Source organism: Sciurus carolinensis, chromosome 7 (assembly GCF_902686445.1).
Source record: "Sciurus carolinensis chromosome 7, mSciCar1.2, whole genome shotgun sequence".
Classification (NCBI taxonomy): Eukaryota; Metazoa; Chordata; class Mammalia; order Rodentia; family Sciuridae; genus Sciurus; species Sciurus carolinensis.
Genome location: NC_062219.1, coordinates 12,848,490 through 12,861,546, shown reverse-complemented (window position 1 = coordinate 12,861,546; position 13,057 = coordinate 12,848,490). Strand labels below are relative to the sequence as shown.

Genomic DNA, 13,057 nt, shown 5'->3' with positions numbered 1-13,057 from the left:
TAATGATAAAAGGTACTATAATATGCAAGTCAAATTGTGTGGACCAACGGCAATATAATTAGATCTTTTATTTTAAAGTTTCCTGGACTCTGTTATTTGGTGACTGCCACCAGAGGGCACTATAGCCTTTGTGGAAGATCACAGCACGGCCATTACACACTTCCCAGATCCCCCCCCCCGCCCCCCAGGAAGCAACAGAGCAAGGCAGAAACAAACGCCAGTCGCATATTTCATTTTTTAGCATGTAATTTTACTAATACATTTTCTTTGTTTTTATCTGCATCTTACAATTCAACCTTAAAAACAGCAGAAGAAACAAGCCATGCCTCTTTTTTCCAGTTTTGTCAAAAAGGGTAAATGAAAACAGAATAAAAGCAGAATGAAATTTCGGATATCATTTCCACATGAACATCTTGCTCCAAACACCATGCAGTGTTAAAAGTCACATCCCCATCATGCAAAGACATGAAAATACGTGGTGATTTTAGATCCTGATTTTTTATTATCAAATGTCTCCGTGGAGCATGCTTCCCTTTGAACTAATGGTAGAGATTATCAATACAAAGTAATGCAGCTTCCTCACAGTAAGAGAAATGCAAAAGCTACTTTTTCAACGTAGGATCCATTTGTAACTTTTCTGTGTGGTGCTGTGGTTGCATGGGAGAGAATAAAGACGAACAGAAGAGGCAAGGAGATTTCTTCCTGTCTCAAAACCAAGAAGTGAGTGTCTGCTCAGTTTTCATTCCCTGGAGTGCAGCTTATTTTGGTGGGGGATGGAATTCTGCCCCTCCCTTATCACCACCAATTTCATGTGTGTCGCAAAACTCTGGTGAAGAACATTTAATTACTGGTGATCAAGTTTTATGCATGTAATCTCTCTTGTGAGAGAAGTGTATGAAAGTAAACACATTTGAATAACTGCGTCACCTGTCACGAAGAGACACATCCTAACACTTCAGGGGACACAGCAGTTTTTCACATAAAGTGACATTTGAATTTTCAGTCTCTGTACCTAAATTATTCCCTAAGTCATCAGTGTGGCTTCATCAAAAAAATTGTGCTTCCTTCTTACAAAAAACTATATGTCCATGAATTTAAATATGGCTTGGATTGGTACAGCACCTCCCCTCAAAAAGCTCAAAAGTATTTTCTTTTATTTTAATCTGTTTCATGGCTGTGACACTGTGACATTGTTTGTGATTTGAGGTCTCCCTGAGGAAATTTTCATGACAGGAGAAGAAATTGAGAGAGGAAGGTCAGAGGACTAACCCCTAATCACTGAATTGGGTCTCTGACATCTGATAGTCACGCCTTCAAAAGAAAACAAAATATACCCTATTTCTTTAAATATACTTTTTTCATGTGAGATCTCACAGCACTAAAATGAGTAAAATAGTAACATTTTCAGAAGGAAATAAAGAAGTGCAGAGTGATAAGTTCAAGCCCCAGTTCACAGGGTGCAGGACGTTAGAAAGAGATGGAGCTCAGGGTCTGGAGCCCCTCAGGCTTCCGTAGACCAATTTACATAAAGCCACCCTGGCTGGCCAGGTCTGTGTGGAGCCCAGGGCCCTCAGAGTGGATGGTGCACATCAGACTGCAACTTAATGGCTCTGCTCCAGCGGCAATTTTGCAAGAGAGCAGGCAATCAGGGAGGGACTCTGAGTCCCTGGGCTCAAACTTAAATTCTGGTCCCACTACTTGGGGTTTGGGGTCAGGTACCTCTTGTATCAATAATCCACATTCATCCCACTCAGACTACAGGATAATAGGAAGTGGGGCGGGTGTGGAGTGGATGGAGGGTCTGCAGCACACCAATTTGCAAACTAAAACGTACTGAGTAAATAAAGGCATGGATCCACACTGAAATCTGATCCATGGGCCTCCTGGATTCTTAGTGATTTTATGCTTTAGGATTCTTTGTCTAATTTGGGATTCCATCTTAAGTTGAGACATATAGTAGCAAAACTAAGAATTCTTAAAAGTAACAGATACTCTTCAAATGCAAGATGGATGTGGGATTCCTGCACATTTGCAACGTACCTAACAGTGAGGGTCCCCATTAGGCTCTGGTCCAGGTCTATAGGCCAACAACAGAGGGAAGAAGTCATCCCACAGCCCCAAAGCAGAGAGCTCCCCAGATCCTATCCTTATAAGAGCCACAGGTTTGGAGCGTCTACACCGAGTTCCTCCTCTTCCTCCCCAAGTAGCCATGCATGGCTCTGAGTCAATTCACAGCCACAGATGTGGCTACAGGAGTGGGTGCAGGAGTCTCCCTTAGGCCCCATGAACTCCTCAAAATCCACTTGAGAGATGATCACTCCCCAGCAAGGAACTGGAAATAGTCCAGTTTTCCCAATATCTTTTGGACTGGAAAAGTGACTTGAAGCCAAGGCATAACTTACCAGGTTCCTTTTTATACTGAGTGTCATGAAAAGTATCACCCACTCTTCTTCCCACTCCGCTCCGTCTCCCCATCCTCCTCTTAGTGGTTATAGCTGAGGTGGAAACTCAGAAGCAGCCTCCTGCTTCCTAACTCAACCTAGCATGGAGCAAAAGCATTTCTTTACAAAGGAGGAGAAACTAAGGAGTGGGGGATCTGGCTCTAAAAAGACAGGGTGGAAAATCATGCAACTCAGTCTGACTTTCATTCGGGAATGTTCTGCAAAGTATCTTTTAAGTGCCGAAGCAGAAACTGCTAGGTACTTTCTTGAAGTGACTTTAACAAATAACTTTAAGCCTTGGTCAAGTAATCTCATGGGCTGATTTTGACTTTAAAGTTTGAACGATACTAAAGGGGTTCACATTAAAAACTCAGTTAAATAGGTATTGCTGAAAAGTCAAAGTAAAACATTTAAATGTATGCACAAGTTCAGGCCAAAAGTGTTTGAAGATCTACAATTTAGGAAAACCTGTTCAGAAGTTTATATGTTAGTGTTGCAAACCGAATACAAAGTACAACCACTCTGGAAAGCAATATAGAGATTCCTCAGAACACTAAGAATGGACCCACCATATGACCAACTATCCCACTCCTTGGCATTTACCCAAAAGAAGTAAATTTATCATAGTATACCAATGCATACATACCAGTGTTTATAGCAGTGCAATTCACAATAGCCAAGTTATGGAACCAGCCCACATACCTGTCAATAGATTCATGGATAAAGAAAATGTGGGATAAATACACAATGAAGTTTTTTAGGATAAAGAAATTGGTATATATACACAATGGAATTCTACTCAGTCATGAAGAGAATGAAATTATGCCATTTGCTGGATAATGGATGAAACTGGAGAACATCATGCTAAATGAAATAAGTCAGAAAGTTGGGGTGGAATGTTTTCTCTCGTATGTGGAAGCTACAGAGAATAAAGGAATTTTAAAAAAGGGATCTTGTGAAAGTAGAAGGGACATCAGTAGAGTAGAGGTAGAGGACCAAAGGGGAGGTGGGAGGGGCAGGAAAGGGTAAGAACTAAGAAACAAATATGTGCAAGTATGAACATATTACAATGCATTCCTGCGTGTGTGTGTGTGTGTGTGTGTGTGTGTGTGTGTGTGTGAAATGCACCAATTTAAAAATAAATAAATAAATAAGAGGAAGGTCAAGAGAGTAGAGGAAAGGGATCAGGGAGAGCAGGGGATAGTACTGGGTATTGAAATGAAGAAAACTATGTTAAATTCATTTATGAATATGTCAAAATTAACCCCACTATTATGTATAACTACAGTGCACTAAAAATTTAAAATCACAAGAAAGAAAAACCAGTAGAGTCGAAGAAAGGGATAATTGGTGGAGAGGTTCTAGGGATCAAAATTGACCAAATTATATTGTTATATTGTATGCATGTACAAATATGTAACAATGAATCCCACTATTCTATATAATTTTAATGCACCAATAAAAAATAGAAAAAAAAAGAACTGTGAAAAACCAAAACATCAAAGAAGTGGAAAAATACTGTGTCGTACTATGATTTCCTCCCTTGTATTATTTCTGCTTCCCTTCACACTTGGTTTACATTGTGAATTCTAAACCATTGAACTGCAAAACACTGCTACCTTCTAAAACCTGCTAATCACAGAAAGAACCAATGATCATTGCCAGAATAAAGAGGTTAAAGCACCAGACTCTCAAACCAGAACACCATCCCACCCCAGGACCTGGGGGACCTGTCATTCAGGCAGATCTCTATGCTTCATTAGGTACAGGACTGCCTAAGCCTTTGCTGAGCTAAACCAACAGACAGGGTGCCTTGTCTTAGAGAAGTTTCCGGTACTTCAACTTGCTTCCTGTTTTGTGTTTGGTTCTTTCTTAATGTTAAGGTCATTTTTTGTTGTTGTTCATAGAATATGAAGACCTCTTAGGAAATTTGGGGGAAATATTTAACAACTATTTCCATTTAGGGTTGCAGACACAATTCAGGTGGTTATCTGCATTTAAATGTCAAGCCACACTTTGATGCAATAAAATGAAACGTTATACCAACAATTTGCTAGTGGCAGGTAAGGTTCTAGAAGGTTATGGTTATTATTACAGTGAGAAATCTTCATTGTGATTAGTGAACAATTTCATATTGTTTCTCTGTTGAGTTCTTTAGCAACAAACCCCACATTTCTATTATATTTAGTCAAAATATTATATTAGTTGTGTTTCATTTGGCCTAGGGTTTATGGACATAAACAGCATAAACTTAAAGTTTATTTAATAGAAGGGATCACCTAAGATGAAAGTTAAGGGAAAGATTCACAATGAACACAAAAATTTAAGAATTCTAAAGAGAAACAGAGACAGAAAGAGATATCCCAGAAAATGAAAAATTAACAATACATGCCCCCAGAGTTTTCTCACAAGATTTCCTGAGCATTCCTTGTACATTATAGTGCAACCTAATGCCAATAAATCAATAGTATCCTTTAGTTTTCTCAAGCAAAAAGTATATACTTTCAGAATATATATGAACAAAACATAGAATAGTTATATCATCTTTTAAAACACTAGCAATTTGAACCTCTATAAATATATTTAAATAAAAATCATAGATGGCTATTCACACTGTTCACACAGTGACACATGAGCTTACAAAAATAAAACAATCATGTTGAACTCTTTAGTTTCTAATTCCCCCACTTCCAGTATAGACACTGAAACAATTCAGATGCCAGAATCATTTTTGCAATATTGATCCCAGGAAAACTGGATATAAATCCATACCGTTTGTGGGGACCAAGCCAAGGACAAAAGAGTAGGACATTCCTTGCTGGGTCTGTTAGTACCCCCTATGGTCATGTAGGGAAGCCAGGGAGGAGCAGCCATCTCTAACTATGAGGAGTAGTTTTTTGCTAACTGCTGTGAGAAAAAGACACGTTAATCACATTTGACATCCCCCAATCTGGGTGAATGTGAAAATACCACGCTGTCCTCTGAGCGAATGGAACACAGTGTACAACCCCTCCTTGGGCCCTCCTCCACACCACTCTCTTATAAAGTATTTCTCAACAAAATGGAAAAAGCACCACCTTTCTATACCAATGGCAAGGAATTTTTGTTCCATAATACCACTGTGACCTGTTCCAGTTGCCACTATACAAAGCACTCCTCCATTCAAAGAATACTTTGGAGAAGGGTGTGGGCTGTGAAGGTAGAGAGTGCGCATGCTTCTTTGCAGGAAAAAATGATACTTCTACGACTCATTATCTCTAGTGAAATTGGATCTTTTGTGCATGGTACATTGTGATTCTTTCTAGAGCAAGGGACACAGGACAGATTTCTCACATCCCTCCTGGAGTCTCCCATCTCTACAAGCTCCCAGTAGGGACACAAAATCATGTCAGCTCAGCTGGACTCAGTCACTCCAGTCTTGACAACGGTGAGACGCCATGGGGAACCAGGAGTCCTGCTGCATCCGGTGACTGTCTTCAGCTAAGCTGCAGAGGGGAACTTCAGTTTTCCCTTCAAGGGGAAACAAGCTCCAGCAACATCTTGCAAAGTTGCTTGCAGTAAAATACAACAGGAGAGAGTTCTGACTTTTTCTCAGATAGAATTTTCAAGACAGGCAGGCGAAGGGGGCTTCTTGAGTTCCTGTGGGGCACCTTCAGATGCAGCTGGGGCCTGCTGCTGCTGATAGATGTCCTGGATCAGGAGGGTGTTCATGACCTTCCACTCTCTGTACTTCCGGGCTGTCAGTTTCGGATCATCCAGCAATTGGTTGATCATGGCCAGATCATGTTCTTTACACTGCCCAGGAAGAAAAGAGGGAGCACAGGGGTCTGTCGTGAGCATATTAGTTTCAGTAAGCCATCACTGACCCTCTGCAAAGGCACGTGTACACACATCATGAAATTCTCAAAGTGGTTTTACACATTGAAATTTGAATCCTTGCACCAAGTCTAAACAATCTGACACAACATCTGTTTACCATGCTGGCCATAAAGAAGTTAAGTGTCATCACAGGAGTTAGGGAAGAACTAGACAGAAAGCCCAGGTCTTCTATGTTGCTCTTACCTGATCCGTCCATGAGTCTACACCCCAGAAATGATTCTGTCTTGTTGTGAACATAACTGCACACCTCCAGGAGTTTATAATTGTACCCCAAAGCATTTCTTTGACCGCCCAAACTTTACTAAGTAAAACTGGGACAAACACTTTCACACAAAAGGTAACACAAAGTATGTTTTTTAAAATTTTTTAGTTACTAAATTATCTTAATTGATTTTTGATAAATTGCATTTAATTAACATATACTGAATAAATAGGCAGGCTATCTTTTTAGTCAGAGAAGAGACACCCAACCTTCCATTAAAACAGTATGTATTCCATTAATACTATCAGAGTTAAAAAAAAAAAAATCCATTAGTGTTATTTTATCTTTTTATCTGCCTTTTAAAAAAGCAGTGATTCACTTTTTTTTTTTTTTCTGCCTTGGGTTATAGTTTCTGAGTCAAGGAATGGAGTAAAATATAATATGTATCCTTTTCCACACTAAATTAAGTAGAGCACTCAGCTCTGACAACTTTATCTCCAGTAGTTTTCTCCATCCCTGTGACCACAGTCCCGATCTGGGAGGCACTCCCAGTGTATCACACTTGCTCTGTGGCTACGATCGCCTACGTGAGGCCCCTGCCCCAGTCCCCACTCTATATCCAGGTTCTGCACGGCAGGGCAGGATCCGTCCACATGCCAGTCCTCTTGATGACTTCCCTCAGTGTCCCAGGTCCCTCAGCAACCTCAGCTCCACTTGCTGATACCCTTCCTCCTTCTGCCTTTCTGCTCTGACATGCACAAGACTAGTTCGTTCCTCCATGACGTCCAGCCACATGGAGGACCTTCCTCACCTGTATTCATCCAACACACAGAGCTGCTTTCACATGGAACACCTTCTGACCTTTCTTTACCTGATTTTTCTATTTTACTCATACATCTAAACTCACTTCAGGCATCATGTTCTCCAGAAAACCTTCCCTGGACTCCCCAAAGTAGACTGTGAAGCTTCTTGATTTTTATACTCTCCTGCCATCCAATGCCCACACCACCTATTCTAAAGCTTAAAGGTGGTGACAGGGAACATATGCTCCTCATTGCTGTACACCCAGCACCCAGGGCAACGCCATGCGCCACATACACACAGCACCTTCACACTAGGAACCACTCTCTCTGCCCACCCCAGGGCAGCACTGTAGCTAGAACTTCCCACATGCTTGCTGGCCTCCCTTCAAATTCAAATTCAAGACCAATGCCAGTAAGACACTTCCCTCCTATCCAGTAATCACACTTTCGCTTCCCTATTCTCTCCCAAAGTAATTGTTTCAAACTTGTCACCTCGCTGGGCACAGTGGCACAGGCCTGTAATCCCACCAACTAGGGAGGCTGAGGCAGGAGAATCACAAGTTCAAGGCCAGGCTCAGCAACTTAGCAAGGCCCTAAGCAGCTTGGTGAGATCCTGCCTCAAAATAAAAAGGGCTAGGGATGTGGCTCAGTGGTTAAGTGCCCCTGGGTTCAATCGCTGATACCAAAAAAAAAAAAAAAAAAACAACTTGTGATCTCATCTTACAGCAATTCTACCTCACTCACAGCTGATGGCCTTGCGCTGGTTTTTTTTTTTTTTTTTTGAAAAAATGGAAATAATCATCAGAAAAGTGCTCCCAAGTTCCTGTCACTCACTACCTATGTCAGCACAGATACACGCTGCCTTCCCTCCTATTCATGCAGATGAAATGCCTATGCACCTGCAAAGCCGGTCCCTCCCTTTGGCACCAATGCCCCTGCTCTCCTGTAACCGGTCAGCTTCCATCTCTGCCTGGTCATTCTCACTGCCCACTCTGAGTTCTTCCACTTTGAAAGTCCCCTCTGACCCCGATCCTTACCCAACTGCACTCCATTTCCCTCCTTGTCCCCTGGTCCCTGTGCCCATTCTTTCACAGACTCACTCCCACCAGATTTCTGCCCCCACCATCCCACCACAGCTGCTCCTGAGAAGATCAAGAGCCACTTCCATGTTGCTAAAAACCAGTGCAGCAGGAAGTAACCAAAGAGGGACAACAAGCAGGTGGTCCAGGACCCAGAAGCGGAAGAAAGGGTCAGTAGGTAAATAGAGGGATTGTTTGTGGAAGTCAGACAAGTCCCAGAGAGTTTTCTTTCTCTTCTATGAGTTCCCAATATTATGCTTCAAAAAAAACTTTCAAATAAAATATAAATAAATAATAAGCTTTCATCCTCTGATAGCACCCCAGTGCTATTAATATGAAGCTATTTAGGGAGTTTTATTTTGTTCTAAAGAAATTTAGACATCTGCTTCAGAGGGAGATCTTAATATTTTATTGAGAAAACTAAATAGGATCTCTGAAGATTAATAAAAAGTTGGGAAATTGATTTTTAAAAGGCAAGAATGAATTAACTGCTGCTTTAAATCTGATCAAAGTTTTTGGGAAAAAGTTAAAGGTCTCTCTAACTTTGGGAATGAGGCTAACACTTCTCACATGGTTTCTTGCTATAAAAAATCCAAAATTCTTGCTATTTGGGTGAAATCTGTGTTAGATCTTGCAGTAATAAAGGAAAAACTATGAACCAGAATACAGAAGCAGGAAATTAATGAAATGACAAAACCTTCTGAGCTCCTTCCCAGGTAAGATGCCCTGAGGGCCAAAGCATCTCGCCGTGGCCCTGCGGCTCCTGGCTGCTGCAGGAAGCTATCAAAGGCTTTAAGTTCTTTGCCAAGGTCCACTTTTCTTCCTGGCAGGCAAGCAAGGTTTCAGGCTGTCCAAAAATGCCAGAATAGAGAGAATGTGGACTTTCTGTTTTTAGTCCAAATATTCAGTTCACAGTCGGACTCAGGATCTAAGCACACTGGAAATGTGCCTGCCAGAACAGTTCCAGAGAAGACAGGGTTCATTCCTTCTGAAATAGGCCAGAGTAACTCTGAGAGGGTTTCATTTAGACCCACTACTCATTCTATTAATCATTCATAATCATTAAAATAAAGGCAGGCTTACTCGAGTCTATAAATGTTGAGCTATCAGAAATTCCAAAAGATCTCCACTTAGTGTATGACATAACAGTTTACTCAACCTGCAAGAATTTCCCAAAAGAGCATTCATTCCAACATAATCCAGGACAGGAATTTTTCTTTATTTATGGAATGCACCTATTACTAACATAAACATTATTACTACAACATTTCTTTGTTTCTGTGTGAAATGCTGCCTTGGTCTCACCCCATTCCAGGTTTGAAGTATTTTTTAAAGTATTTTAAACTTTATTTTATTTATTTATTTTTTTATGTGGTGCTGAGGATCGGACCTCTGATGTGCTAGGCAAGGGCTCTACCACAGAGCCACAACCCCAGCCTCTTGAAGTATTTTTTTAAACCAACGTCTTATAACAATGCCACCTACAGAGAGAGAAGTGCACAGATAGAAAGGTTTGTGCTCAATGAATCATCACAACGTAACCATATCCATGGGACCATCACAAAAGTCAGAAAAGGACCCTGACCCAACAATTCTGAAGCTCCCCTTGTGCCCCTTCCAGCCAAATCCTCCCTTCCCTCAAAGGCAACTGCTACCTTCTAACTGCTTTGAATTTTAAAAACAGTTTAAAAATAATTACTATTATAGCTTTGCAACATGAATAAACATGTATGCTGATTTATTTTTCCCCATTGGATAAATTGATGTGCTTCATTTTTGTTTGCTATTTGTTTTTCACCAAGCCAATTTCCACATGGTTCTGTCCTCTAGCTGCTGACCTTGACAGGTCCACACGGCACGGGTTACTTTCATCAGCACCCAGGGCTGCACTTCCACAAGATCTAAGAGATCTATGGAAAGATCCCAGAGATCTGTGCTCTCCTCAAGTGAACAGAGGGCAGTTCAGCTGGACATAGGAGGCAACCCTAAAAATGAACCCCAATGTCCCTGCGTCCTGAGAGTCGTTTCCTTGTGTAATCCCCTTCCTGAGTACGGGCCTACCTAATGACATGCTTTCCTGCTAAATAGAATACTACAGAAATAATGTGATGTCAATCTGAGACTGGGTTCTAACTCATGTTGCTCATTTACTCTTGCTGTCTTGCTCCTCTGAGAGAAGCCAGCTTCTAAGCTGTGAGCTTCCTATGAAGGAGCCCATATGGTAAGGAACTGAAGATGGCCTCCAACCAACACCAGAGAGCAACTGAGACCCTCAGGCCAACAACCTGCAAAGAACTGAATCCTGCCAACAACCAAAAGAGACTTAGCCGCACGTCCTTCCCAGGGGAGAAATGAACACAGCCCCAGCAGACACCTTAGCCAGAGCCTCATAGCCATGTTTATTCACAGATGCACAAGCTTGGCCAAGCCATTCCCCAATTCCCAAACCACAGGAAGTCTGAAATAGTAAATGCTTATTGTTGACGTTGCTAAGTTTGGGGGTAATTTGCTACCTAGCAACAGATTACCTAGTAGTATGCTGGGAGAAAAGAAAATGTTGGTGAATTCATCGATGATGTGGCCATAGTGCACAAAAAGCCAACTGCCACAGAGCCCCCTGTGGTTCTTCGGTTGGTGATGGCCCTGTGAAGGCCTGACATCTTTAGTCCATTGCTCTGTGGAGATTCAGAGACACAGTCTTTCTCCTGCAGTGGTCCACGCTGCCCCTGCTCTCCTCAGCCTCTACCTCTTATTTCTCCCAATGCGGGCAGTAGTGTATCTTCCGCTGGTAGACACTGCACTTCCTGGAAGGCCCTTCCCTTTCCTTCCTGATATTCTTCATCTCTCACTCACTGACCCATTGCCATCCACTGAGCTGACAATCAATCATTTCCCTTCTCTGGACAACCAAACCCTCCAAGATCACATCCACTGCAGTCACAGCATACTGAATTGTAACTGTACGTTTCTCTCTCTGTTTCCACTCTATGGTCACAGTGACCTAGAATAGTGCCTGGTACACAGTATGATTCAGGGAATGCTGTTCAATGAAAAGTAATTTGCTCATCTCAGTTTTTGCAGACAAAGGCAAATAGACAATAAAATTCCAAAGTACTGTGGCATATTACACTGAATGACCCATCACATTAATCCATTCTGTACGCACCATGGAATGAATGCCAGTAATATATTTCCATCATTTCATATTAGGGAATTTCTCTGCATTTGGAGTTTCTGTATATAATTAAAAATATGCTTCTCCTTTTCTTTTCCAACCTCATTTTTGCAACTTTTAGGTGCTATTGACTCGCTATTGGCTTACTGGAATACTGACTAACAAGAGCCATTCAGCTATGTCTTTGTAGCCTTGTTCTTTTGATTACTGACATTTCTTCCCAGAAAAGGACTCAAATTCTTAATGCACAAGGACATGAGCAAAACAGAGTTAAACTGCAGGACCTATCAAGGCTTTTCAGAATCTATAAATCTTCTGCTAATTTAGGACTATTTTACAAAGTATCCTGGCTTTCTCCTGCTTATGTTATAATCTAAATGTGAAAGCAGGATGCTTTTGTTATAAAGAAGCATTTTAGTTATGGGAGACCCTGAAAATAGCTTCAGTACATCCCGTACACGGTCTCTCTCGCCCATCGGGAAAACATCTGCTACTCCATTACCACAAGATGTCTACCACTCACTGCTGGGCTCTCATGGTTTCACTTGGCTGCAAGTCCTACAGCTGAAAGTCTTTGCTGTACCTGAAAATGAGGACTTTTTTCCCAGATATAGCATGTAAGAGTGGCACCCTCAGATGAATCAGGTGAAAACCCAAGAGCTGATTCACATTACCATCTATTCTAACCCACTGATGATCTCCGTCTGTAGGCAAGAGTTACTGAGCCAGGTACTGTGCTAAGCTACAAAAACAAATGACACATGGTCCTTGCCATCTCAGAGTTCAAAATTAGAAATTTTATATGAGAGTGAAAGTAAAATGAAGGCCGACTGTGGAAAACCGCCATGGGTGCCACCGTGTGAATGTCCTAGTGACTGAGGATGTCCAGGGTCACCTCACCCTCTAACGGTCGAATTTACCTTTGCCTCCACCCATGCATACACACCGTCATTAGCAAGAATCTCTGCAGAGCCGGTCATTCTTAGGCTCACATCCACAGAGTTCAGCCAGCCTGAAACTGTCTTACCTTTAATGTGCTATTCAAGGTTCGAATTTTGTGAAGTTTCTCATTGATGGATGGGTTCTTGCACCGTTTAACAAAGGACTTTCTCAACTCCTTTTTGGTCGAAGGCCGGCGGTCCCCAAGAGGAGACAGACTCGCTTGCTCTAATGATTTGTAAAGTTTCTCCATTTCATCATCCTCAGGTGCTTTTGTTTCTTCTATTGAAAAAAGAAAGAAAGAAAGAAAGAACAATAAAACTAGTCAAAACAAGAAGAGAACATTAGACGCTGTGGTCCCAAAGTGTGGCTCTGCTGACACTTTATCTCAGACTTAGCTCCAGAACTCTAAGAAAATGGTTTTCTTGTCTAAGCCATGCTTGTCCTGGAAAGCTGGAGAAGGAACTGTTCCAGGCTCCTCTTCCAGACTCTGGTGGTTCTTCAGTTTGTGGCAGCTTAATTCCAGTTCACATGTCACT

At 41.6% G+C, this 13,057-nt stretch overlaps 1 protein-coding gene across 3 annotated transcripts in view; it reads right to left on the bottom strand.

The window, feature by feature from the left end:
• Positions 1-3,646: 3,646 nt before the first annotated feature.
• The window catches only part of Ipcef1 (interaction protein for cytohesin exchange factors 1), a 115,407-nt gene continuing 105,996 nt past the window's right edge, over positions 3,647-13,057 (bottom strand). For all 3 annotated transcript variants that reach the window (XM_047559688.1, XM_047559689.1, XM_047559690.1), the window contains 2 exons: positions 12,607-12,800; positions 3,647-6,236 (listed from right to left, as the gene is read on the bottom strand). In XM_047559688.1, coding sequence (XP_047415644.1) covers positions 6,033-6,236; positions 12,607-12,800 — 398 coding nt within the window. In that variant the 3' untranslated portion in view covers positions 3,647-6,032. The remainder of the gene's footprint in view (positions 6,237-12,606; positions 12,801-13,057) is intronic.